This window comes from Lasioglossum baleicum, chromosome 7 (genome assembly GCF_051020765.1).
Source record: "Lasioglossum baleicum chromosome 7, iyLasBale1, whole genome shotgun sequence".
NCBI lineage: Eukaryota > Metazoa > Arthropoda > Insecta > Hymenoptera > Halictidae > Lasioglossum > Lasioglossum baleicum.
Genome location: NC_134935.1, coordinates 7,480,282 through 7,507,061, shown reverse-complemented (window position 1 = coordinate 7,507,061; position 26,780 = coordinate 7,480,282). Strand labels below are relative to the sequence as shown.

General features: G+C 44.1%; 2 protein-coding genes across 5 annotated transcripts; one reads left to right on the top strand and one right to left on the bottom strand.

Moving 5' to 3' along the window:
* The first annotated feature begins 702 nt into the window (after nucleotides 1–702).
* On the top strand, nucleotides 703–26,536 carry Sas (stranded at second). Of its 4 annotated transcripts, none has more exons than XM_076427489.1 (13): nucleotides 703–1,203; nucleotides 15,350–15,889; nucleotides 16,150–16,440; nucleotides 16,731–16,923; nucleotides 17,004–17,218; nucleotides 17,454–17,809; nucleotides 18,152–18,419; nucleotides 18,996–20,138; nucleotides 21,055–21,253; nucleotides 21,416–21,914; nucleotides 22,180–22,540; nucleotides 22,753–22,946; nucleotides 23,596–26,536. In XM_076427489.1, exons 1-13 carry the CDS (start codon nucleotides 1,095–1,097, stop codon nucleotides 23,689–23,691), a joined length of 4,464 nt encoding a protein of 1,487 aa, XP_076283604.1. In that variant the 5' UTR covers nucleotides 703–1,094; the 3' UTR covers nucleotides 23,692–26,536. The 4 variants fall into 4 exon arrangements, with proteins under 4 accessions (XP_076283604.1, XP_076283603.1, XP_076283605.1 ...); XM_076427488.1 differs by having other exon boundaries at nucleotides 16,719–16,923; XM_076427490.1 differs by having other exon boundaries at nucleotides 16,719–16,923; nucleotides 22,753–22,971.
* Nucleotides 24,772–26,463, bottom strand: LOC143210557 (uncharacterized). The gene is made up of 2 exons (XM_076427512.1): nucleotides 26,322–26,463; nucleotides 24,772–25,641 (listed from the first exon to the last, which is right to left on the bottom strand). Exons 1-2 carry the CDS (start codon nucleotides 26,326–26,328, stop codon nucleotides 25,043–25,045), a joined length of 606 nt encoding a protein of 201 aa, XP_076283627.1. The 5' UTR covers nucleotides 26,329–26,463; the 3' UTR covers nucleotides 24,772–25,042.
* Nucleotides 26,537–26,780: the final 244 nt, after the last annotated feature.

The following is a 26,780-nucleotide window of genomic DNA, read 5'->3' as shown; positions in this document are numbered from 1 at the left end:
ACCCCCACCATGTCATTGGCCCTATATTTTTTGTTAAGGGGGAGTCTAAAACCGAGAGCGAGCCCCCGTAAACACCCATCCCCGGGACGTTCAATGGACCGCCCCTCTACTAAGCAGTTGATGCCCGAGCTTATGAAGAACTAAGGGCCTCCACTTTTCGCATTGCTCCTTAGTTCTTTGTCCCTCGAGGCCCACTACCACGCCTGTTTTTGTTTTTCACCATGTCATGAGCCCTAGTATGCGGCAAACTGTCCCAGGTTCCCCCACTATACCTTGGTCCTAGTATGACACGCATAGTGTCCCAAGTTCACCCAGCATTCAATGGGTCATACTAGGGAGCAAAGAGTGTCCCAGGTTCGCCAGGCTTTCACCAGGCCCAGCTACAGGGCATAGAGTGTCCCAGGTTCCCCCACCATTCAACAGACCCTAGTTACAGGGCACATAGTGTCCCAGGTTCCTCCACCATGTCATGGTGCCTAGTACAGCGCACAGTCCTAAGTTCCCCCACCATCTAAGAGACCCTAGCACGGGGCACAGTGTCCAGCGTGAGGCCCCGTAGCAAGGTGAGCGTGAAGGAGAATTTCCCGGCTGGCCGGAGAGGAGGAATGAAAGGCGAGCTCTGCGTGGAGGAGGAAGAGGCGAAACAGGAGAAAGAGAAGGAAGAGAACGAGGAGGAGGAGGTAGATCCCGCTCACCGGTGCACTTCACCTCCGGCCTCGGCGCGGATCGCGTACGCCACGGACGAGTTTTACCTCCTGGATCTATCGATCGTTGTTTTTACGCGTTCACCGTTGCCCGTTTTACCGCCATCACTTCGGTCAGTGTGCTCTCGCGATCGATCGGTTTCGTGTGCCGCGCAAGTGTCAACCAGGACATTCGCCTAACTCCGCACCTGGTTGTTACAAACAAACAGCGTCGAGCTCTCTCTCCCTCTCTCTCTTTCTCTCTCTCTCTCTTTCTGGCGCGAGTGCTCAACCCAGTGACACAACAGTTTTTAGACTTGAAGCTCGGGAGCGACGTTTCTTTCGGGAGTTGAAGAGAGTTCTGTGAACACAGTTTTGTGACAACACAACGCTGCTGAAGAATGCGGTAGGATGCGGGTCCAGGGAAGATGCTTTCTGTGCGCGGTCGCGGGACTGTGTCTGCTGGCCGGGAATGCTGCGGTCGCCGCACTCGACCTGCAGACCCAGCCGACTATTGATGGTGAGTCGATGGTTTCATGGTTCCATTTTTAGGGGATTTTTGGTGGTGGAAGTGGAATCAGTTCGGTCAAGACAACTGTGCTCGGAATGTTGGATTCAGCAGGGATGATCACCCCATTTATTACGATTTTTCAGTTCTTCTGCTTGACCATTCTTTTGCTGTGAATTCTTAAGACTTGTCTGGCCATATGCAGAACACGTCATCTGGCTGTTGAAGTTTGATCATGTGAAGTTATTAGATTATTTTGGTGGACTGCTTCTTCACTCCTCTTCTTTGATGATACTTCTTGTTGTTTTCTTCCGCCTTGTTCTGGTCCTTTCGTGTTGTTCGACCAATATTCGTCAGTAACGGTATCGGCGTCGAATTCCGTCACGTCTCCTCGCCTCAAGCCCGTCGACTGACGTCATCCATGCGAATAAAGACGGAGAAGAGAGAAGACGTCTTCCAAGTGCGAAATCGGTGTCTCTCTTAGGGGCGACCGGCTTTTCCTCGACACTCGCGCGGCAAGATCTGCCCAAAAGGGGAGAAAAGACAGATTTCGCCGGAAGGCGGTGGAAAAGACACGAGAAATCTCCGAGTAACTGATCGCTACAAGTTTTGGACTCCAAATTCAACCTTCTGCAAAAAAAGTAAATCAATGATGATCAATCATCAAACACTTATTTAAAAACAATTACCAATTCGTTAACTTTGTAATGTATGAAAACTGTATAGATATGTACATATATTCATTGTAACCACTTTCTGATAAATCAATTTTAAAAATGAAAGTGCATATACGTGTTTATTGAAGCGTATTGAGTATCGAGTATTGAGTCTCATGTTTCCCTCACACGACATGACCAATATACAATTGTATATTCATTTATAAAACTGCTTTAGAGCGAAGAAACATTTAAAGACGGATACTATAATTCTCGTTCAGTCGACACAGCGTGCTTTATCGTTGGAAAAGTTAAACGCTCGATGTTTTCCCCAGTCGTTCTCGAGAACGACTCGTTTCTTCTGTAAACAGACGAGCGTACTGCAAAAAACGCGTTGCGGACTCGCATGCCCTGAAGTTCGCGACTGATTACTTTCCACGGGACGGATTCCTTCAGGGAAATCGAGGATCTTCTTACTCGAGATCTCGCGTCTCGCGTTTCTAGAAGAAAAATTCAGTAAGCAATTCGCATCTGAAAATCTCAAATTTTTCGATTATTATGAATTACTATGAAAGCTAACACGTTAGAATGGTACGCGCCCGATCAGAAGGCAGTAGAGCAGCACGTGAAGCCGATATTAAAAGCTCGCGTGGGCGTGCGTGATTCAACCGGTCGAATGTTTTGTCAATAGCGAAACGAAAGGGTGACTAACCGGGACGATAGCACAGCTATAGTGAAGGAGGGGAGTTATAGTATGGTGCCAGCAAGTTTCTTATCGAGGCAGACGTATATCCTGAGGAAATGGTAATTGAAGAGAGTCTTCTCTCCGATGACGTCTCATTTCCCGGGAACGATTCGATCGTTTTCTTGTTGCTCGAACCGGTTAGGTTTGTTGCCGGGGTTCTAGCCTGGTGGGCACACACAGACGCACGAACACGCGCGCGATATATCCGAGTTGGAATTTCGTGCGCCTACCTTTCTCCTCGAGAGACCTATTTCTTTCGGTTCTGTTCGTTTCTCTTTCTCTCCTCTCTCGAGTTCGATCTTCCTCGAACAGAGCTGTCAGACTGTATACCTCGTGCGTTCCTCTTTGACGGCGCAATCGCCACGCGATTATATTTGCGGAGACAATGGGACGAGTTCTCTCGTTGATTCTCCAGTGATAACGATGATTTTCGTGTCTGCTGCCAAACGAAACTGTTCTCTTTTTGCGGAAGAAAGTTTGTTCGCGGAACGCCGGATGACGTTAGGCTTTTCTGATTTTTTTTACATGGAAATGGCAAACGTGGAGATTGGGAATTTTGCCGAGCGTGTTTAGCAATCCGTCGAGCAAATGACACAATTTTTTTGGCAGAGATAATGCGGGATTTAGTTTTAAACATCCCCCACAGAGTGCGGAATTGAAATCAAGCAATGACGAGTATACACGTCGAACGCAGGGCAAATGGTCCTGTTATAAATTTGACGAGAAACGAGGAAGCATTACGTTTTTATTTGATAAAAAATTAACTATTCAAATTAACTATTAAAAACTTAAAAACTGTCAAATAATAATAAAATTATTAAACAAGAAAAATTAAAGAAGAAAAATAATTTGAAGAAATTCAATTGATTTCAGTGTGGTATTTTTCAAAGCAAGGTACCACGCAAAGTGGTTGTACAAACCATACCGCCAGATAATATTCTTATCAATTATCGTAATGTTTTATTTTACACGACGAGTTGTACACACGTCGAGCGCAGTTAACTGGTTAAAACAAAATTCCTTGATAAGTTGAACAACTTTGAACAACCTTGCCGTTTCCCAAAGGTAACAGAAAAATCCACAGTTCAGCCATCTTAAACATAATTTTTCCCACTCGTTGCCAATCAGAATGGCCTAATGGTCCCCCCTCGAACGCACCTGAGCAGTCTCACCTGTCCATCGGCATCGACGTGTGTGCCTTTCTCCGTTGAAATCGAGATCGTTTCGCGAGAACACAGTGCACATATCGCTCGTCTACAGACGTCGGGATAAATCGCCGAAAACGGAGCCGAGCCGACGCGGCGAGCCTAATTGCGGCTAGGCCGATCCTCGAGCACGTGTGAACGCCGAAACGGGAACACGCGAGGCTCGCGTGGGATCGACCACGGGTTAGAAAGTCGTTCGCCGGTTGCGCAAATTCAAAGAAAGAGAATCAGACGAACGAGAGATAGATTACGCGCATCGCCGGGACGTTATTTAATTAAGAACGTTATCCAAACAGGTGAGAGAGGTTTGCAACGTGTTGCAACTCGCGCGAGAAGATCCGAGAGCGTTTCGAAGCGAGCCGAATCCGAAGGACGCACTTCTCCAATTACCCCGACGCAATTAAAAACGTTTGCGTTCTCCGATCCGACGCGATCACGGCTGCGTTTCCGTTTTCTTTTGCCGCAATTAGTTCCATTGATATTCCAGCCATTTTTCTTCACGTTGGAACGAGATTTTTGCATTGTGCAGCGAATGGGAAACTGAAGGCACCTGTTGCCTCGACAATTTTTATATATTCAGTTCGTAGGAATGGTGGATAAATTAATTCGAGATTGAATGTAAATTAAAAATTTGTTTTTACGTTTTTACAGTGTTTTGAACCTGTAGCAGGAGCGCAGGGCTATAACACAAATTTAAGGGGAGGGGAATTGCGAGTGAGGTGGTTAATGCGTTTACGCAACGTCTCGATGGATCAAGTATAATAACAGTTTTGTTGGCGATGGTAAACGAGGATCGCCAGACTCTCATAAACGGTCGTGCCCACGAAGTAACCTGGTTAACGGTACCGTAAATATGCGAGTGAACGTACCGCGTCCTTTATAATTCTCGACGCGAGCGCTCGGCCAACGTCTTTCTTATTGGCGTTATTCTATCGTTCGGGAAAAACAACGATCAGGAAGAGATTTACAAGGATAATCGATCGTGTGTCGCCTTTCACGTCGCATTCTCCGGCCAAGTCGTTCATCTAATCATTTGTCAACTTATTAACCGAATGAATTAGTAAATACACTTTCCAGCTGTAGTTATTCTAGATTAGTTTGTTGCAGCATGCACGACTTTCTTCTTTTTAGAACCGTCTCTCCGGGGAAGAGACACACTGGCAGAACAAACGCGACCATTCTTCCTTGTAACTATAGTTAATTAAATCCGCTTCCCGCGTCATTGTTCCCGCGACGACCAGTCCGAGACGTGCGACTTTCACTCGATGGCTGTCGGACGCTCTTCGAGGACGTCGATTATCGCTATCGACCCTCGATTTCCCGAAACCGTTCAATTTTCCTTCGATCGGCTTTCCCTCGATCTGCTTTCTCGTGTTCTTCTTCCACAAATCTCCCTGGATAACTAATAACAACGATAACAATCATTATCCCCCAGAGGACAAAGAGAAACGCTGACCTACCCGGATTATCTCTGAACTTTGTGAATTTTCTTTAGCTGAAACTGGTAAACTGGTAAACTTTTTTAACACGTTCCAGTTAAACAAACTTATGTGCTTTGTTCTGTACTGCATTTTTTATAATGCCACCTTCTTTTGTTGGAAATATATTCTACAGTGTTAAACTTGTTACAAAATATGGTTTTGGCGTATTAAGTAAAGATGTACCAGCGTGTACCACCAGTGATACATAAAATGTTACATTCTACAATTATTGAAACTACAGATATTCTCATCTCTGGAAAAAATAACGGAAGAAATTTCCGAACATTACCGGGTTCAGCTTTAAACGAAGAAGCGTCGTTTCGCGAAAGATCAATCGCCACAGAACATTTGATACGTAACAGTCTGTGTAACGCTTCTGGTCCGTGCGTGGTCGAACATAAAACAACCAAAGAGAGGTTGTAAAGTGGAACGATATCGAACGAATGGTCTGCCAGTTATCGAGCCAGTTAGAACGTGTGTCGATGGCGCAACGCACAGAGTTTGATATTCGCAAGAAGGCGAACGAAGGCAAGAGAGACGACTCTCTCAGACAGCGAACACAGACACGCAGAGAGTTCCCTGCCCTCTCTCGCGCTTGATTCTGATCCCAGTTTGCTGACTTTGCTGTGCTATACGCGAGAACCATGTAATACGCTCGCCGGCTCGCGTGATAGCGTGTCAAACCGCTCAGTTAGGTGAGTGCATAATTTAGAGGGAACGCTTCCTACGCTAGGCTAATGGCAGCCGGACATTTACCGATTTTCTGTCATAGTTAATCCACCATCTCATTCGTTATACTCGGAAATCAGAAATTTTCGTCTAAAATATTCACAGCTAATATGAATTTACATCTTTCACTTGATTAATACGAACGTATACTTTATTATATGCGACTTGGTTAATCTGGATTGCTTTACAATCTTTTCTAAAATTGTTGAGAATTAGAAATTATGTTCTACGCGCTGTAAAATCGTTTAGGAGACGCCAACGCGGCCGGAGACGTGAACGCCTGCACAAGCACGATGGTCGGTGGGTCGCGCTTATGCGAACGTCGAGGTCTCCGGGCGCGATCTTATTGTTAGAACATAGAACGGCTCTTCTACGAGCGGATTGCATCATTGAAACACTTGTGCTCGATTCTATTATCCAACCTTTATACCGTTTAAGAAGGGCGGGGCATCTCGGAACAAGCCGAGTGAAAGCATAATGCCGATGGAATCGCGGAACTTTGAATTCCTCGAGTCGAGTGGGCTGAAAAGTGGTCTTTCGTTGATTCCGTATCTGTTTCTGTTTGGGAGGGGACTCATTAGAGGTGGAACATTCATCAGGCGAATTTCCGTTCACTCTGGATATCGTATTAGGTGTACAAATGTATTTGTGGCCGCCTTTTATTCGTGCATTTATTAATTTCCATTCGTTATTACTAGACTGCGGATCGTTATGCAGAATAAAAATTGTTTGGATTAATCGCAACATATAAGAACCAAGTAGGAGTTCATTTCTCTCTTTAGTGGTGTTTGTTAAATGATTTGCTTGAACTTTTTGAATCTCTACACTGTTCGAACTCCGAAGGAATAAAAAACGCGTTCGAATTAAACGCGTAGGGGCGTTCTCGTCCGAGACAATGATCGATGGACTTTCTTCGCGACTTCGCCCATCCACTGGTATGATGCACGATCGACGGCATATCGGATCCGCGGTATAGTTCGCCGCGATCGCCCTTGACCTGGATCCCGAGTGTGATTTTTCCACACGATGCAAAAGGGATGGTGAGGAGCGTACACGCATCGTGCGCGCACGACTTTCTCCCGTGCGAATCCTCGCGGAAGAGTTGAATGACTGGCCTCAGAGGCTGTGAATTAGTTGAGGAAGTGGCGAACAAGTGTGATTCTTCCTTAGGATCGTGCAGCTAATGATGAATCCCCATTGTCGGCCCAGCGGAGATGCTAAGCTCGATTAGGGGGCAAAGAATCGTCGAAACTGCTTCGAAAGTTATGAGTCGTTGTTTCTCGATCGTCAAAAAATGTTACGATCGATATACAATCGGTAAAATAACAACTGAAGAATAAATGGCAGAATGTTGAGCATTCAGAGAGGATTGAAGAAATTCTTGTAACGATAAAATGAGTATAAAATAAATGACGCAATCTAAAACGCGAGGATTTCAGAAACAGTTACGGTAATGAAACAAATATGAAATGAATGGTAGAATGTAGGGAAAAAGTGGTGAGAAGAAATTGCATGACGAAGGGGTTCGAGATACGATCTTTCGGATCGATGACCCGACCGGTTTGATGTTGACGGAAATGGGGGGAACTTGGCTTTGCAAATGGAACGTCGCCCGATTACCCAGAGATCAGGCGAAGGAAGGAGCACACGAGCACCTGCATAGCTGCATACAGGGGGCTCGGGTGCAACGATTCGATTTGCCTGTTGCATTCCGGTATCGCGGGCTCATTCTTCCTCCATGGGAAACCGTTAGCTCCGCGCGGCCACCTCTGACACGCGCCAACGTAAACCAGATAACGGAGACAGCCGTCATTCCGACGGAATCATTTTATTACCTTTTTTCTGTCGGCAATCCTCGATAAAAATCATTGTTTCAGATGTCGAATCGATTATAAGCAGAGCAGTTTTCGGTTGAATTTGATGGGAATCGTCGGCACGATCCATCGGCTGGCTAAACTTTCGAACGGTTTAGGTAAACGAGTATCGGGATCGTTCACAGTCTAGATTCCGCGGCGACAAGGGACAGGTACCATTTCACGAAGTCACGCGAGGCTCGTAAAAGTCCCCTGGAAAAGCCCCACGACCAACGATAGACGGCCAGTGAAATGTAACGCGCGCACGCGAGGCAAACTTGTCGATCGTCGAGCAAGTAGCGCGTGTAGATCTCGCGATCCTGAGCCGAAACACTTTTGCCACTCGGGAGAACATTAAATCGACCATTATTGGAGAAATTAGAAAAAGAATCTTATTGTGTTATCAAAGTTGGCTAACCCAGGTAGCAAAAAGACGTCTTTTTAGGGCGTAAGACTTTCAGACCTAAAATGGACGTAAGAAAAGTCTTTACGACGTCGCGTGCTATCTGGGCAATAACGTTCATAAAGTATTAATAAATTGCACCTTGCATTTCGGTAATTGTAATCAAGATTAGTATTTTAAGTGGAACAAGTACAGTTCTCTTTTTGTCCTTAATTGCGTTCAGAGTGTCTACGACGAAAAACTAGCGCCGCTGACAGGTTAATGATCGTGGAAAAATAATGGTTTCACGGTTAGAGGATCTCTGTGCATCGACTCATCGGTCGTTTGATGATCGTCGACCACCGAAACGCGACGCCCGAGACGAAATAATGATTGCGTGGCGACTAGCAAGTAGGATAGGGTACCGTATGGTCAAAGGCGCGCTTAGTGACCGACTATTTTCAGCTTCCTCTGCCATCTGGATAGTCCACTTTCGTCGCAATTTCTTTCAGTAAAAACAACAAACACTCGAAAATTAAAATATTTTACTAAGACGCAGCTAAGATACGCTTCGCGAAACCTCATCCTCTGAAAACGAGAATCTTTTCTAATTTATTTTTCGTTGGCTCGAATGCATCTATTTTTTAGAGTGTGACGATAGGATCAATTTCAAACAGTGAAAATATTCCGAGGATTTAAAGATATCGCATTATTGGTGACTTATTAAGGCGATTAGGGAAAAATGTAAATATGCATATGTAGTTTCAGTATTTTTCGATGGCTCGAATGTCCCTATTTTTTAGATCTATTTTAAAATACCGAAATTACTTTCTTGCCAGCCCAATACATCTTTGCGATAGATAGAATTTTGAATTTCTTGACAATTAATTTACTATTTGATTTGATTTTTTACAGAAAAGTTAAAAATATTTGAAATTGATTTTCGAAAGGGTGTATTTTGAATTTGAAGTGCAAAACCCGTACAATTTAAAAAGATATATTTTTCTGAAACTGCAAAACCAGAATAACCTCTGTAAAAGAGTCGGAACGATGCAGTAAGGGTTTCGCAAGAAAAAGAGCGGCTCGGCGCTGCAGGAGTTAAAGGGACGATTAGGCTAGACGATCTGCCACGAGATCGCAGAGCTCTACAGTCGAGGTGCTAAAACCGCGTTTAATCTGAGGCCACGGCAAATGTCTACGCTCACCTGGCTTCGGCTGGAACCTGTGCTGCTAGTTCTACCGAGAAGTAGCACGGTTCAAGGTCTCTCTCTCATAGCATGGACAGAAGCTGGCTTCGAGAGTTTCTGCTCGTTGGGTTATGACCGACGATTCCGCGAACGCTGGCGTGAAAATAATGCACGCCGCTCCGGCGGCACCGAGGAATTTTCGTCGATGGAATTTCATGAAAGCATCGATCTTCGTTGCACGCATAGTTCCAGAACCATAATTCCTTGCCACTTACGTCATACGCAGCAGATCCGAGAAGTATTTCACCACGAAATTTCCCATACTCGAGATATTCTCGATATTTGAACTGTGACAATTTCGTCGAAACAAATAGTACAACGATAAACTTGGACTCATTTGAAAGCTCCGAGCCTCTACTTTTACACCATTCATCGTTCATTCTTGTTAAAATATTTTTTCGTCAAAAATTGTATAAATTGAACCGTCTGTAAAAACATTGAAAAATTTTCCTCGTGACTGAAACCACCGTAGATTTAAAGATCGAATCGTCCTCTTTACAACCAGTGTCTAAAACTTGATCTACAATTTTTTCTAATCGAGTTATCGAGGTTCGAATGAAATGTGTACCCGCTGTGAATGAAGGTGTGCTCAAACTAAGCGATCATTGCGGTTCTCGTGATTGTCAAAGACACCCACGCGCCCCGGACGAAAAACAATCGCACAATTAACTGAAAGAGAAGAATTTCAGTTCCGCTAAATGGCTCGTTACTTTCTTCGCCGGGAACTCGAGCAATCTAAAAGCGTTCCCGCGTTCTCAGAGATCAAAATGGCTACAGAAGTGACTCGTTAATTGCTTATCGAGGTTTTCTTCATAAACGGCGAGCTCGATTGCGTCATTACCTGCCGGTATAACGGCTCGAGAGAAATGACCTGCTTGAATTCGGGGCTCCGTCGTCTGTTAGACTCGTCGGCGACCTCGTGGTGAGATTTCCGGTGACGAGGCATCCAAGTGAAGATCCTCTTAGTCGGTCGATGAGTAATTCCGCGTTCCTTCGGCGGGTTTCGTCGGATTTGGTCGCCTAAAATAGTCGATGACAACTTTTAGTGGGCCGGAGAGATTTCTTCTTCTTCTTCTTCTGAAGTTTACAAAAAGAGATTCATAAATTAACAGGGACCAACGTTACACGAATGTTGGTAAACTTATCAAAGATTGTGCTAAAGTATTACTTAAAAAAAATAATAGGTAAAGCGATTGTGGTAAACAATAGTTTTGGACATGCAATTAATCTGAGTTGTGCTAGTCTAGCAAAAGTCAGCACAGCTGCCAGTTTCTCCAGTAATATCTTCCATTTCAAATTAAATCCGATCATCTTCCACAAATAGAAGCCACGCGTTTACAGTGGAGGAGTTTGTTATTGATTGATCGCTTCCAGTTTCCCAGATTTGTTTGTTCGAAAAGAGAACGGGAGATCCGGTGCGAAGGACGTCCGGTATATCGATATCTCTTACGGCAAACAGTGCGCGTGTGCGTATGCGTGTGTGCCAGGATCTTTTCTGGATCGGATCGAGGCTGGACAGTTACGGTACATCGCCTTGATGTTTGGTAATCGCGATCCATTCGCGAACGGTAAAACGGTATCTCGTGGCGCCATCGTTTTCCTTTTCTTCAGAGAGAGAGATGCTCTCCCACGAAATTCCTGGCACCACTGTCCGTTCTATACTTCCCGACGAGCATAATTCAGTGACCCAGTTATGTTTCGTACTTCGATCCCATGTGTAGCAAATTAATAATGCATTAACGAGTACAGTTTTGTTCGAGCTGTACACGCTCGATTTGACAGGACAATGGACTTTACGGATCTTAATACAATGGGAAAGATCAATTAGTCGATTCTCAGACTTGGGGACTGTCATGGCGGCACGGTGGAAGACTGTGCCTCGGATCTTAATCTAAATTTCATTATTTAACGTTACAGCATGGAGCTCCGTGGCGAATTAATCGGGAGCATTTGAATTGCTCATTCATTAATTCGAACACACGGCTTGCAAACTTTCATGTTTTAACTTTTTCAACCATCCAGCAAATCGACATAAATCAACGAGCACCAACTTCAGCTTTCAACTCGATTTACCAACGCGAAGAGAACCTTTTAAAAAACTCGACTAGGGGAGGATAAAAGTAGATACTTTACTCTTCAAGATGAGCTAAGATAGATCCCCATAAGATTTTACTTCCAAAAGTTACGGCGTTTCGAAAATCCCTCTTCGGTTATCCTCCGAAGATTTAATGATCCTCTGATTCGGTGGAATGTAATGAATTCTGTGTCGGTGTGGGAATTTTCTCTGAATATTTTAGGCGGTAAGAGGAGGGGGGCAGAAGGGGGCCGGATTGCTTTTCGGGGCACGGTGTATGCGTATGCATGCGCAGAACCGAAAAGGAGACCGTCACCTACTTCCACGTAAAATCGTTACACGGTGTGCTGCGTCAGGTGGATCCTCGATGATGAGCATCGGCCTCGTGTGAACGAACCTAACCGGTCGCACCGTTACGGTGCCCCATTCATGCGCCGATAAAAGTCACGGCCGGAGACCCGACTTTCGATGGGGAACCGTGGAACATGGACAGAACATTTCCAGGGGGCTGCACACCTTGAATTCGAGCGGCCCACTTCCTTACCTGCTTCATCAACGACATCTTGTAATTTATTTCGACCACTTCCAGCCTCGAGAAACGTCGTGCTATCCTTGACGATACCCTTTCGTCGAATCAGTCGAAAATAGACTGTTTGTTGTAAAATATTAAATAGTGGCATAAGTACTTGTCTGATTGCGAAAATGAAAGTCGTGACGTTTTATTAATCAATTAGTTATACAGTTAGGAGCAAAACTGATCAAACTCACTTTAAATTAGAATACCTTTTTCACGAATGGACCAAACGACTTATTAGTACGTACTCAATCATCAAAAAACATCAATTTTTACTATTGTTTCTCACAATTCCGAACAAATGCATTTTTCCAACATATTTTTTAGACGTCATTTACTAAACTAATTCATCTAGCCTTACAAAGAAATTGAAGTCGTTTAGTCCATCCATAAAAAAGTTATTCCGAAACTCTGTAAAATAATGTAAAAATCATGTTCAGCTGTATAGACCCTATTTAGGGGTCTGTGTAAGCGTAAATAAAAAAAAAGTTTTTCTGATTTAAAGTGTGTGTGATCAGTTTTGCTCCTAACTGTATAATCGCTAGACTGCGAATGTTTATGCAATTTGCAATTTTTGTAGACGAATTTGAAGAGAACCTCGAATCAAATAAACTCTTATTTTCCGTGATAGTAGCTTAATGATAGTAGATTATCCTAGTGATTATCCTAGTAATAGTATTTTGTATCCTAGCATTTTTTGAAAATTTTCAAAAGCATCATTCTGAAAACTCACAGTATAATAGTAAAAGCGAAAAGGTCTTTGAAGCTTGAAATTTCTAGTTTCGTAATACGTCGTTCATTTTGTTCGCTGATGGTTTCGCATGATGTAGTAGGTGGGAAACCGAAGACGTATTCGTTTTTCGAACGAGAACGTCTTGCAGGTAAGAGGAACGGATGATTGAAAGATTATGGTCGAGAGGACTGTCAGTGACGCGAGAAATAGCGATTTAAGTAGCTACTTACGAATATATTTCCATGCACGAAGACTGCAACGACAAAAGCAAACGACTTAGAAATAACTGTTTCTCATTCCTGTACTGTAGCACATGGAAAGCAACGATTGCAAGAGGAACTCTCTTGTGCCACTTGTTTAAGAGACAGTTAACCTCCTCAAGGACGATTATTTTAAGAACGGACTACGGCGATTCCTGTTTCTGATCAGTTGTACCTCATACTATTCCAACAAACTGTCAGCAAAAATGATTTATAACTAGACAGCGGATTTTATAGATTTACGATGAATATGAGTAGGTGTAATTTAAAACACCGAACACATTCGAAGAATTTCAGAATACTGTTACATTATTTTCAACTTGCTAAACATATTATGAAAGAAAATATGTTTATTTATTTCGCTCCGGTTTCTTGCATTTCTAACTCGTAATGAGGATTTACTGGTAATGAGAATGAACTGGTTAAATACAGTGTACGCTTTGATTAAAGCACACATGCGTTTTTAGAAAACTTGCAGAATTTGTTCCTCCTGTCAAACGAGGATTCCTAAAAGCTTAAGATCATCTTTCGTTCGTTTGAATAGATGCAATAGATACATCTGTCCTTTTATGAAACTTGTGCATCGTGAGCATAATTTTGCTGGCACAATTCCGAAATGATTGAAAAAACGTGGAGCTGCAATTTGCATAGATCAGGGGTTGAGAATGGTCGATTATTGTACCTCAGGCTGTTGGTTGGCGAACGATCTATGCAGGATCCGCTAGGATCGATGATGGTTCGGCAAAAAGTCGACTGGCCAGCAGAAGAAGTGGTCGACGGGAACGACGACCGGGCAGATAACAGGTCGTTTGACGTAACAGTACGTCCAGAGAGCGCATTTCGCGTCGGATCGCCGCGGATGGAAAGTTTCTAGCATACTATAGTGCTACACTATATCGTCGGTACATCGCCGACGGATCTTCGTCTTACGAAACCACTATGGAACGGCGATCCCAGGTGAAATTGCAGACCCAACTGCTTCGATCCTCTCCGGAGAACCGCGCAAAAATCGCGGATCACGGATCCGAGATCGCCAAGGACAAATTTCTGCGGGAATCGGGGCGAAACGTGACGCAACGTCCCCACCGACCGCATCGAAAACAACAAAACTATCTATTGAACAAATAGCAACAGCTGCAAAACTTTCGGTTTCGAATAGATTCGGCAGGTATTCGTGCCGAGGATTACGAAAGTGAACTAACTTAGACTTTCACGTCTGATTTCGTAGGAATATATTTTTCTGCACTTATGCTCGAGGTAGTTTGACTATGTTTGACCGAGCTCTTGCCAATTTCAAAGCGGAATAATGGCCAACCTCTCGCGAAACGAAGCTCGCGTGTCCAAATGTAATCGTAGCGTGATTAAAGGCCCGCTAATTGCTCGTTACACTCGTTAACCGAGGCCGATAATTGAGCGTTCAGAGAGGCCCGATTGGTATCGGGGCAAGTTCAAGTTCACGGGTCGAACAGCCGAGGACAGTGCACACAGAACACACACACATTCTACGATCACGCTTTTACCGTTACGCGAACCTTTTCCGGCGACACTGCGCCTAGTCGTCGTTTCGAATAATTGCGGAAGAATAGCTTCCTTATCCTGATCCTCCAGGATTCGCAGCTTTCTGACGATCGTTGTATAAATCTCGTTTTATCGTTCGGATCCTACGACTTCCTACGGGAAACTGACAACGGTATCTTACATCTTCCATTATTTATCGTAATCGAGTCGATTTTGCGAAAAACGCTTCCGGAGGAGGTAGTATAATTTCCTAAGCAAGGAGAAAATTTATATCTATTGTACGCCTACGTGTACTCCAATAAAACTATACATTGACGAAACCAAAACAGAATTTCATAACTAGACTGCGGATTTTTGTACATTCATGGCATCTGAATATTTTCAAAAAATGCTGGAATGTAAAATTCGATAGAATTTGGTACGATTTTTATTTAGTTCAGATCTGAAAAGGCTACTACCACCGAAAATAAGAATTTATTTCATTCCACTTTCTCTTAAAATTTGCCTAGAAAAATTGAAAATTGCATAAATATCTGCAGTGCATTGACACGATATTGTAGGACAAGGGGATAATATCCGTATTCCTTATAGACAGAAAGTAAATGTTTATTTTACAGAAGAATCCGCTGTCCAATTATTACTCACACCGCGCTCCACTCCGATTAAACACAATAAATAAAATAAAATTCTTCTGCTTTCAGGAATCGGCGTGACCGAAATCCCAAACGTGAAGCCACTCAGGATCGACGCGAAAAACGACACCAAGTCCGAGTATCCAATCAAAGATCAAGACTCGAAGACGACGATCGAGCCGAAGAAGAAGCCTGTGGACTTCAAAGTGAAAACTGATCAGAAATACCAAAAACCCATCAAAGACGATGACTCGAAGCGAGGAGAAGCAAACGATGCAGGGCTAACGACGATGTCCTGGATGTCTTCGACGAAACCTATGGCGGATGTCACTACGAGGCCAATGGAGACGATGGGAGTGACAATTCCGTTATTGTTCCACGGTGAGCCGATTCTACCTGTGAAGGATGAGTCGAATGGAACAACAACTGTCATGATGGAAACTTCGGGGAGCGAGAATGGTACTGAGGAAATGAGGACCACCGAGGAAACGATAGCGTCCAGAGGGAGAGCTTTGAATATTTCTGCTCCGGAGCCTACGAATTCTTTACACTCGAATATCACTGATCTCAGCGATGTTAGTATGGACGACGATGACAAGGATGTCGAAGGTAGCTGTTACTTAACTGTGCTCGGCTCTGCTCGATTGTGTTTCATTGTGTATATGTTCGTTTCACTGTGTTCGATTCTGTCTGATTGTATGTTTGACTATACTTGATTGTCTTTGATTGTATTTGAATGTGTTCGACTTTAATCAACCATGTTTGTCTACGTTCTAAGAAATGGACACTATCATTTCATCGCTATACATAGAGTTGAACACCTGGCGAAAAATTTCAGAAATATTCCCAACACAAAACGATTGTTACAGGCGGAGAGTACGTGGCTGCTCACAACGAGACATCCATGAACATCTCCTCGACAATGCTAACGACGACAGTATGCGTTGAAGGTAATCAGACATACTCAATCGGCGAGAAGATCATCAGAGGTTGCGAGGAAAAATGCGTTTGTGGGGAAGGTGGTTCGGTGATAGATTGCAAACCTATTTGCACGTCGCCTTATGCCAAAGCGAACCGAGGAATCGAGGATCCGTTGTGCCACGAGAAGCTGGTTAACGAAGAACCTTGTTGCGCGATCTTGGTCTGCGCTGCTGACTCTGGTGAGTCTCTTCATTCGAAATAGATAGTGTCTTCTTCATTCTACGAGTCTGAAAAATGATCATAGAAACATTACACTTTCGGTTTAATACCTAAATCATTGCTAGAACCTTCGAAGAGTGAGTTCATCGAGAACTCAACATTCAATCTAAAATTCAATGAGCTGTTTGAACAGCTTGACGAACTCGGTGAACTCAGTCGTTCGACGAGCCCAGAAGAGTTTTCTAGGCAATCCTTCACAGCATCGTCGAGCTCTCGAGCAGTCGCAAAGGATCTTTAGTTTCTGCCGCAGCGCCAGAACCAGAGGAGACCTGCGTGTTCGGGAACGAGACGATCATGCGAGGTCAAAGAGTCGAAGATGGTTGCAGCAGAGTCTGCGTCTGCGAGGCAGGCGGTGTCCTCAAGTGTCAGCCAAGGTGTCCTCCGAACGAGACCACGTCTGCGACCAATCAGCACGATCGTTGCGTCGTCCTCACCGATCCAAGGTACCAGAGATGAAAGTCAATTTCATCAACGCGTCTTTCTTCCTTTATTGTGACTATCATGTTTCTTCGCATTTGTTCAGGGACTCCTGTTGCACGATCACCCTCTGCGACGTGACCCTTGGCGACCACGAGATCAGGCCTGAGGTCTCAGGCGATTTGACCGTTAACCTAACCGATGTGAAGGTACTAAATTCCACGGCCATCATGCTGAAGCTCTCTACGAAGAACCCGCAAGACGTTACCATCGAGATTTCCGACAAGAATCATGTCTCGAGGCAGCAGAAGCCAGACAGAGGTCAGCAATAATCGCTGCTTAGCTTCTGACAGAGCTTCTTAAACAGGAAGTTGCTCCTTCCTTTTAGTTATTAAAGGAAATCATATGGCAAGGGGTTGAAGGAAGGAACTTCTCTGTCCACAATCATTTCATAGAAGAAAAAAGGATTTTCATCACGAGAAAATAGCATATTGGAATCCTTAAATTCTTCTGATCTTAGAATAATAGAAGATAAGAAGACATTTCTGTGTTGCAGACGGCATAATCTCGAACCTAGAACCAGCAAGGACCTATTCGGTTCGCGTCACTGAAGGAAATCGAGCAGGTCCTGCGTTACAGGTGTTCCTCCCAGCAGAAGTGATCAAGACGAACGTATCTGAGACAGTTGGAGACACATACGGCTGCACTCACAGAGGGAAAACGTACAAAGTGGATGCAGAATGGTTCGACGAGTGCATTTACTACTGCATGTGTTATAAAAATGGTAAAGCCGATTGTGTGACCATAGAATGTCCTAACGACTTCGGATTGGACGTTTTGGACCCTCATTGTTTGGATTGGGAGACTGTACCACCTGATTTCGTGGCAAGACCGCCTCGTTGCTGTCCTGAGGTGAGTTGCACAGGTTTCACCTGGTGAACGGTTGAGAAACGAAGAGAAACTTATTTGCAACTTTATATGCAAACTATTTATTAGAAACTTTATATGCAAAATGACGTTCCTTTAGAAAATCAATTGGTACATCTTGTTAGGGGAGGTTTCGGTAGTATTCGCTGAAAATTTGAGCAAGATATCTTAAACAAATTCCGGTTTAAGGTAGCAAACACATGACATATTATAATTTTACATCAAACTAGATAGAACAGAGACAGTTCTCGTCGAAACGAATTTCGAAAAGATCGATTTTCGGGGAAGTTACAGCAATTACGAAAGAAAGAATGTGAATCTCCACAGGAAATGCGCTGCAAAAACAACGGCTCGTGCACGTACGAGGGCGAAACCTACGACAACTGGAGCGAAGTGCCATCAAACGTGACAGGCTGCGAGAAGAGATGCTACTGCGAAATGGGAAAAGTGACTTGCCAGGCTGCCTGTCCACCAGTCACAGCTTCTCCGCCTGCGAATTTACCTTGTCCACCTTATCAAGCTATTCTGGCTCAGATACCTGGCGACGAATGCTGCAAGGAATGGACCTGCAATCATCAAGCTGCTGAGCTGCCAGGTACAATCACTGAGATCGATTATTTCCGACCCCTGAATCCAGAAAAAATTGGTGTTGGACACCGTTCTATCCCAAAAGCGACCGCTATTCCGAAGAGGATCACTTTGGTAATGGGTGCGATGGGTTGCAAAGTTGTAAGTGCTTCCTGCGCGGGCCTGACTGGGTCCTCCAGTGCATACGCGAATGTACATACACCCTGACATCATTCACACATAACGTATACATCCTCAAATTGCACCCCCCGAATCTACATCCCCAAAACTAAATCCCGAAATTGCATCCCCGAAAGTACAGCCCCCAAAACTACACAGTAGATTGCTCCGCACTCGCATTAATACCGAAGACCCAGCCTGTCCATCGAAAAGAGAGTTCCAGCGTGCTCGCAGCATCCAGAGGCGAAGTTTGGGGAACGAGCACTGTAAAAAAAACTTAAACAAAAATTCTGCATGCTTTGTACGACCTTGGCTGTAAATATGCATGAAGAGATCGTGGGCCAGGAGAGGCAGCGACGTGTCTGCAGCGTCGACTTGCAGCCGGCATGCTGACTCTGTGACCTTGGACTTTGCTCTATTGCAGGCATGAACGCGACGGACGCGTTCGAAAAGCCCGGTAACGAATCGGGCCAGATTCAGAAAGAGACCAGCGACGAGACTCCGAGCAGCCACGGGTTTTTCCACTACCCGATGGACCCTGGACACCCGACTATCCCTTACAACGGACCCTACAACCCAGACTACAGGCCCACGCACCCCAGTGTGGAGGACGTGTTCCATCTTCATCAACCCCAGGCCCCGGAAAAACCTCTGACACCAGCGAAAGAGAAGGCAAAGTCGAAGGTTGACGTTAAGAAGCCTCTAGAGCCGATCGCCAAACCTATCCCGCACAAGGACGACTATTTCCCAGGTCCATTGGCGCCGGACAAGTTCCCGGACAAGTCTGCGTCGGTTCCGTATCCTATGGACGCTGGCCAGACACTTCCTGGTCCGGTGAACCCGGAAAAAATGCCGAAAGGAGGACACCCAACCGATCAGCAGCAGTTCATCCCGTTGAATCCTCATCAGAACTCAGGATTCGCGTTCGTGCCAACTGGACATAGCGTGCCTCAGAACAGCTTGAGTCCTCATTTGGACCCTACCGGACCTCCTTATCGAGGACCTATTCTTCAAGACAGCGTGGACCCTAATGTCATAGTACCCCTGAGTCCTAAAAAGAAGCCTGCCGATGGTGAGAAGACCAAGCCCCAACCTCAAGGACTGCCAACCAGACCCAAGCCAGGACAACGGGATCCTGCTCGAGAGATCCTGCCAGAGGAGCTGTACCATCTGATCAATCTTCATCATCCTGGGCTAGTGCAGCTCGATCGTGGTCCGCCAGAGGCCCACCCGGGTCTGTACGATCTCCACAAGCAAATCGCAGGTCAGAAACAGTCGAGCACCAATCAGATTCAGCCCGGCTACTCGAACGGGCCCGACCCTGGCCCGAAGAAGCCCGCGAAGCCGCACGTGTACACCCAAATGAACGAACACGGCGAGACCACGTATCATATCCATACACCGGACATACCCAGTACGCCACAGCAGATCGAGGAGCTGCTAGCACATATCGATGAACACGATCTCAATCCCGGCCCGACGCAGACCACTCGGCTGGTCCATATACCGCACCCGGGACTCACGCACTTGAACCACGCGTTCGCTGCACAATCGCCCGACCAGTCAGGTTCGCCCCTATCGAGAGACTGCGATCTTTTATTCACGGGATCGAGCAGTGTCGCCAGACCGGGGAAATCCAGGGGAATGCAGTTGTTATCCTCTCTGTGTAATTACCGGATTATTCACGTGACATTATGACTTATATGAAAATTTCCTAAGTCCAAAAAAGTAAATTTTACAGGAGGCGGAAAAAACGATATAAAGCAAAACTATTTTGCTTTACACGGAGATTTTTTCAAACTATCAACTCAAACCGTAGAAATTGAAGTACCTAACAAGACGAAGCTGAAAAACCAATTTTCATAAAAAATGGACTTAGGCAGTTTTCATATGAGGTCGACGACATGCACGACAGAAGCGAAACGCGTCGCATAACCGGGTCGTGGGGAATAGCGTCGTAGAAAGGATAAGGAGGAGTAGGAGACAAATCTTAATCTGGCGACACTGAGATCGAGTACTAGAAGTGGGGAGGAGTGGGGTAGAACGGGTCTGAAAAAGATTAGGATAGTCGCAGTAGGGAGTTGAAGGGGAAGGGGTTTACTGTGTTACCATGTGTTACTGCTCCACCTATAGACGAAAGATTTAGATAGCGCTTTTTCTATATTACTGCCCGAGCAATCTTATATTGTCAGCAGAGAGCGAGAGAATTAATTTTCAAGTAGTTTATAGTTCTTATAGTCCTTATAGTTCTTCCTATACTGCTCGAGTACTGTTTAACAATATTCACGAGCTGTCCAACCTAGCTTAGGCTATCTTTTATCTAATTATATTACCTCATTCTAAGTCTGATGATGAGCAATACCGATCTACAGTATGTTGCTTTCACTCGTCTAGCCTTGTCCAGGCTCTCATCAGAACCCCTTTCTTCGCCATCTGCAATACGAAAGACAACGTATTAATAAAACTGTGGATTTCCTCTTCAGGTATGGATCACAATGTACCACCAGGTTTCCCACTACCTGGCGCTGTTCCCGGATTTCCAGGCGCGTCTTCATCGGACGAGATCTCCGTACTAATCCTCGACGCCCTCGACGACAAAACCGTCCTTCTTGTCTTCACCGTGCCACAGGTCCTTGTGGGTCTTCATGGACGCGTCGAGCTTCGGTACACGAACGATAAGAAGTATGTATTTCCTATAAAATATCACACAGAGTACCACGACTCCTATAGCACCTATATATAGCAACCAATATTTTTACATTTATCTTATACAACAAGGAGAACTGATTCTTTCTGACTGTTCCTTGCACAGAAAAAAAATCATTTACAACACTTTCTATGCAGGAACTTCGACGTCTCCACCTGGAAAGCTCAGGTGTTCGCACCCCCGGACGACTTGATCGCAACGCCTCAGTTGCAGTTCGAGTTAGGCGATCTGAAACCATCGACGGAGTACAAGGTGAAGATCACCGTGAAACTGAAGGATCTGGCCAACAGTCCTACGAGTCAAATCTACACTGTGAGGACCCACGACAGACGACCAGAAATGACAACGCTGCCACCACAGATTCCCATAGACGCTGAGCTCAAGGTGACCGAGACGAACTCCACCTGGATCAACGTAATGTGGAAGAAGTTCACAGAATACGAGCTGCAGTTCATCGACGGTGTTCAGCTGAGGTACAAGGAGCAGGATGCCAAGGTTTACTCTGGTACTCCGTTGATCCACAGAGCAGTGACTAATTTCGTGATCGAGAACCTGAAGCCATCCACGATATACGAGATCGGAATCTTCTTCGTGCCGTTCTCTGGACAGCTGACGGAACTCGTCAGCGAGAAGACGGTTAGTATGATTTATTACTAGACAGCGGATTTTATGCATTTATGACAAAAATGAGTAGGCGTAGTTTAAAATAGTAAAAATATTAGAAGAATTTAATAATGCTGTTATATTATTTTCAACCTATCAAACATTTAAGAAAGAAGATAAATTTCTATTTCACTGCAGATTGTTGCAATTCAGTTAGAAAATTTGTATTTTGCATAAAGATCCACTGTCTATTTATTACTAGAGTATGTAAGGATTGATCAAAGGGCTCCTTTTACAGATCCACGTGACGACGTCGATGGAACCTGATCCGTACTCGTTCGAGGTCAAGGTTGAAATAAAAACCATCAAGTCGACGGACGTAGAGGTGACTTGGAGCGGAGTACCCTATCCCGAAGACAAGTACGTGAACATCTACAGGGCGATCTACCAGAGCGACAGCGGTAAAGAGGATACCAGTACGTTCAAGATCGCTAAGAGGGATTCGCATCCGAAAACGGTGATCAGCGACCTGAAGCCCGGCACCAGGTACCGATTATGGCTCGAAGTATACCTGACCAACGGCAGGATCAAGAAGAGCAACGTCCAGGACTTTGTCACCAAGCCTGGAGTCCTTTTACCCGCCACGATCTCGCAGCAAGGTGTGCACACTTGAAGACAATCGTGTCTCAAGATAGTAGACAATGGGCCACTGTTACAGTTTCATCGTTGCTTTTGCTTCAGGAATAGTCTTCATGATTGAAAATTCTGTGTTGTTTCCTACAATATTTCGAATCAGAATTTCCGAGTGGCCCCATTGGATTTGCTTTGTAAGAATTCGTTCGAGATTATTAACATGACTTTCCACACGCAGCAGGGAAACTGGCATCGGTGCCTCTGCACGAAGGCGATTACTATGGTCCGTTGGTGGTTGTGGCGATCGTCGCGTCCCTCGCGATCCTCTCGACCTTGATACTGCTAATGATGCTGATGAAGAGACGGACCAGCAGCAAAGCCGATATATCCCCGCGTAAAACCACGTCCGCCTACGACAATCCTTCCTACAAGGTAGAATTACAACAAGAGACTATGGGTAATTCACTCTCATTGTATTAATACGTTAAACTGATCCGTTTACTGAAATTGTGCCGGCCAATTAAGTATTATGTCCTCTGCGCTCGGAAATGTCAGACTTTAAATCGTCGCTTCAACTTCTGCCGTGTTCAGAGGCACGTAGTCATTTCTGAGAACATAAACGAATTAATTAACTGTCTATCGATTCGGTTAGACTAGTGCACCTGGCAAAAATTATTCGATCGAACAAATCAAGTGACTATATCTCATGAAACAGCAGAAAGATGAAAACAGTTAACAATTTCTGATTTATTAAAATTATTAGAGAAAAAATGAGATGTCTATCTGGCTCCTATATTTCGAATGCTATCTAAATTTCTCTGTAATTTTTTCATACAGCTGGACAGTTTATATTATTTTATATATTGGTAAAAACTATAACAATCCATCGTTTTACATATTTGTTTAATACATATTCATATTTAATATGCGCTCCAATAAATAATTCGTTGAACAATCGTGTTCGCGATTTCGATCGAACATTTTGTTGCCAGGGATAGTGTAATTAATGATAATGAATATTTTAAAAATAAATTAAACAACCATTGCCAGCGTGTTTAACGATGTCCGATGATGTTTCCAGACTTGTGAGGATCCCGTGGCGATGTCGAACGGCAGGAACAAGAACGCGGAACACGAGATGGCCACCATCAACAGCAACGTCAAAGAGTCCGCCTGAGGTCCTGTAATTTATTTAAAAAATTGTATTTATTTATGCAAGACTGCCGTCGAACGATCCGAAAGAAATCGTCGAGCGATACCACGAAGAAACGATGAAGACTCCCCTTGCGGACGTTGGCCCTGAGGGATGAAGTGCCTTGAACCGTCGGAAAGGTTGACGACGAAGGGATGATGAGGAATCATTTGATGATCGTCTCGTTCGCTTTCGTTCCTGCCAGTGGAATTGTATTAAAACTTGTAAATAGCGGTGTCATGCGACGCTGCAGTCGGTTCGGAATCGATTTCCTGGTCGCTGAACCCGCCACGATCACTATAAATAGGTCGCGGACGTTTATGCTTCTCCGAGAGAAAAACGAGAACGTCGATAGGAACGTTGACCAGCTGCAACTTCCTTTTTCCTCTTTTACGGCGCGCCGAGATAACGCGACTACTTCAACATTTCTATGATAACTTGATCATGGCTATTTTTATCAATTTTCGGTGCTCATGGTCAAACGAAGGTCACGATAAAGTCATTGGATTTTTATTCGTCTAATAAAAACATTTAAAAATAAAACAACGTCGATGACCTTGAGATTTCGCAAACGATGACCTTGAGAAAAATTGTTCGTCAATAATAATAAGCGAGATATTACAAGATCGGGTCAGAAGAGACCCGAGCGTTACACGGTGTCTATTTACGAGAAAGTGTGTCCCGGAGGATCGTTGATTCCGATCCGACTACAATGACCGCGTTAGATGATAAGATACCATACTGTACTGTTAAGAATTGATACGCCTGTTTGTCTGTGTATTTAAAGTTAATTGATTAAGTCGCGATTAAGGAACCCCGGTGGGCATCGACAACCCAGCTGCGTTTTTCTTTTGTACAGTTCGCGTTTACATCTGTTTAGAGATCTATTATGTACAACAGGGTGCTCACGCTATTACCAGACAGCACTTTTCTTGAAAATAATAAATCTTGGGAGAAAATGGAAAACACTGGCTAGTAATAGCATGAACACCCTGCATATATGTATACATACGAGACGTAGTACGTCGAACTTGTTCGTTCGTTCGTTCGTTCATTCAAGACATGTTGTTGTTAGAGATAAAGAAATGTATTTATTGGCATCGTCCCCGATTGGTACATGAAATACAACGAAATGGAACAAAGGGCGAAGACTTATTCTACATCAGACTGTTGTACAGACGAGTATCCGAGTATCCACACAAGTGTACGTATTGTGGGCAATAAAAACAATGTTATATCGTTTTTACATTTGTTCTTCCAACAGTTACGGTTCAGCAATGAGTATTGAATGTTATTACTTGCTAGGACTCTAAGTGTAAAAGGATCTCAGGTTTACTTAAAAGTATTTCTTCAGCTCCGACTCCATCTCGAGGGGATTCTGGTGCGGCGAGTATCTGGCAACAGTTTTGCCCTCCTTGTTGATAATAAACTTGGTAAAGTTCCACTTGATACCATCAGTTATGAATCCACCTGCCTTAGTCTTCAGCCATTTCCACAGTGGATGAGCGTCGTCCCCATTGACGTTCACCTTCTCGTAGACATCGAACGTGACATTGTACTTCTTAACAAAATCTAGAATCTGATCAGCGCTGCCTGGTTCCTGGCCACCAAACTGATTTGAGGGGAATGCCAGGATTCTTAAGCCCTCCTTCTCGCTGTACTGTTCATACAATCGTACCAGCTCCTTGTAGTTTGTGTCCGTCAATCCACATTGACTCGCTACATTGACTATTATGCACACATGTCCACGGTATTTCTCCAATGATACGTCGTTACCTTTGATATCTTTAGCATGGAAGTCGTATATCGTGCGAGCAGAGTTCCAGTCCTTGTCCTGGTTGAAAGAAGTCGAGGTTGTGGCGGAGCATTCTTCTTTGTTTGCTTCGCAGTCTTGAGCTGTGGCCACAGCGCAGACCAAGAGCAGAACTAGCAGTTCTGGAAAAGAGAAAAGTGATAGAGATAATAATTTTGCTATTTGTCAACAAATATATTAAAGAAGATACAGAAATAAATTGAAAATGGCTACTTTGCATTCTGAGCTATTTTAACTGAAAAATTAAACATTTCTTACGAACTACAATATTTCCATTCTCAATGATTGTCTAAATTTGGTAGATAGGAAATTAATATAATGCCCCCTACAATACTTAAACATATTGATTAGATACCAACATATCTAATAATGTATTTAAACAACATTTTGAATAATGGCACAGCAATTTGTAGTGGCGCTTGTCTCTCAGAGTCACCATTCGAGTGCTAAGGATTAAAACAAAACGATTCAGGACACATGTTAACAATGTTCCAATAGTTAAACTGCCAGTAAACAAGTAGTTTATGTAAAATGCATTGTAAATACATTGTGTTCTGGCCGATTTCATGCAAATTTTCATAGTCTTTGTTCCCGAGCCGGTTTTGCACCATCATTGAAAAAAAACTTACAAGGAGAAGACGACCTTGAGCGTCTTCTTTTGTGCGTGGACGAATCGCATATTCGACAAAACCGGAAAAAACATTATCGTAATGTTATTGTTTACTAACAATAATATTTGTTTGAAAATATTATTTTGAATGTAATGAAACGTTTCAAGCGATTCTAGAACTGCGTTACTCACTGAACATTTTGCTTGGAGAAATGTGTCGCCGCACTGCGGATATTTATCGGAGACAAAACGCCGGGTTGGATCGTACAAGTACGATGATCCAGAAAAATTAATCGTTGTCCAGCTATGCAGATCAAAATATAAGAGAGAACAAAACTTCCGTGTAAATATGGAACAAGATTCGAAAATGTTCGAGTGTTCGAGCTCCTCGAATGATCGAACGCAAATGCGTCGATCTCGGCTTTGTGCAGAATTTTTAAGAAACTGCAAACAACGACTGACCAATGGCCAGACACGACCTTGAGTCCGTGACATCACGGATACTTGACTTGAAACTCGCAAAACAAATCAGCGAGATTATACCTGATTACACGTATTCGTAGATTGCTCGTTTCAGGAACTGATGAAATAATAGTTAATCTGCACGCACGGACGTACATTGTTTCTAAACAATGAGATTATGAAGAGATG

Bases quoted from the DNA above. Each gene is read 5' to 3' on its own strand.
- Sas (XM_076427488.1), top strand. From the start codon at position 1,095: ATGCGGGTCCAGGGAAGATGCTTTCTGTGCGCGGTCGCGGGACTGTGT. The intron at 16,441-16,718 runs GTGAGTCTCTTC...AAGGATCTTTAG, and splicing joins GGTCTGCGCTGCTGACTCTG to TTTCTGCCGCAGCGCCAGAA. The intron at 17,810-18,151 runs GTGAGTTGCACA...GAATCTCCACAG, and splicing joins CGCCTCGTTGCTGTCCTGAG to GAAATGCGCTGCAAAAACAA.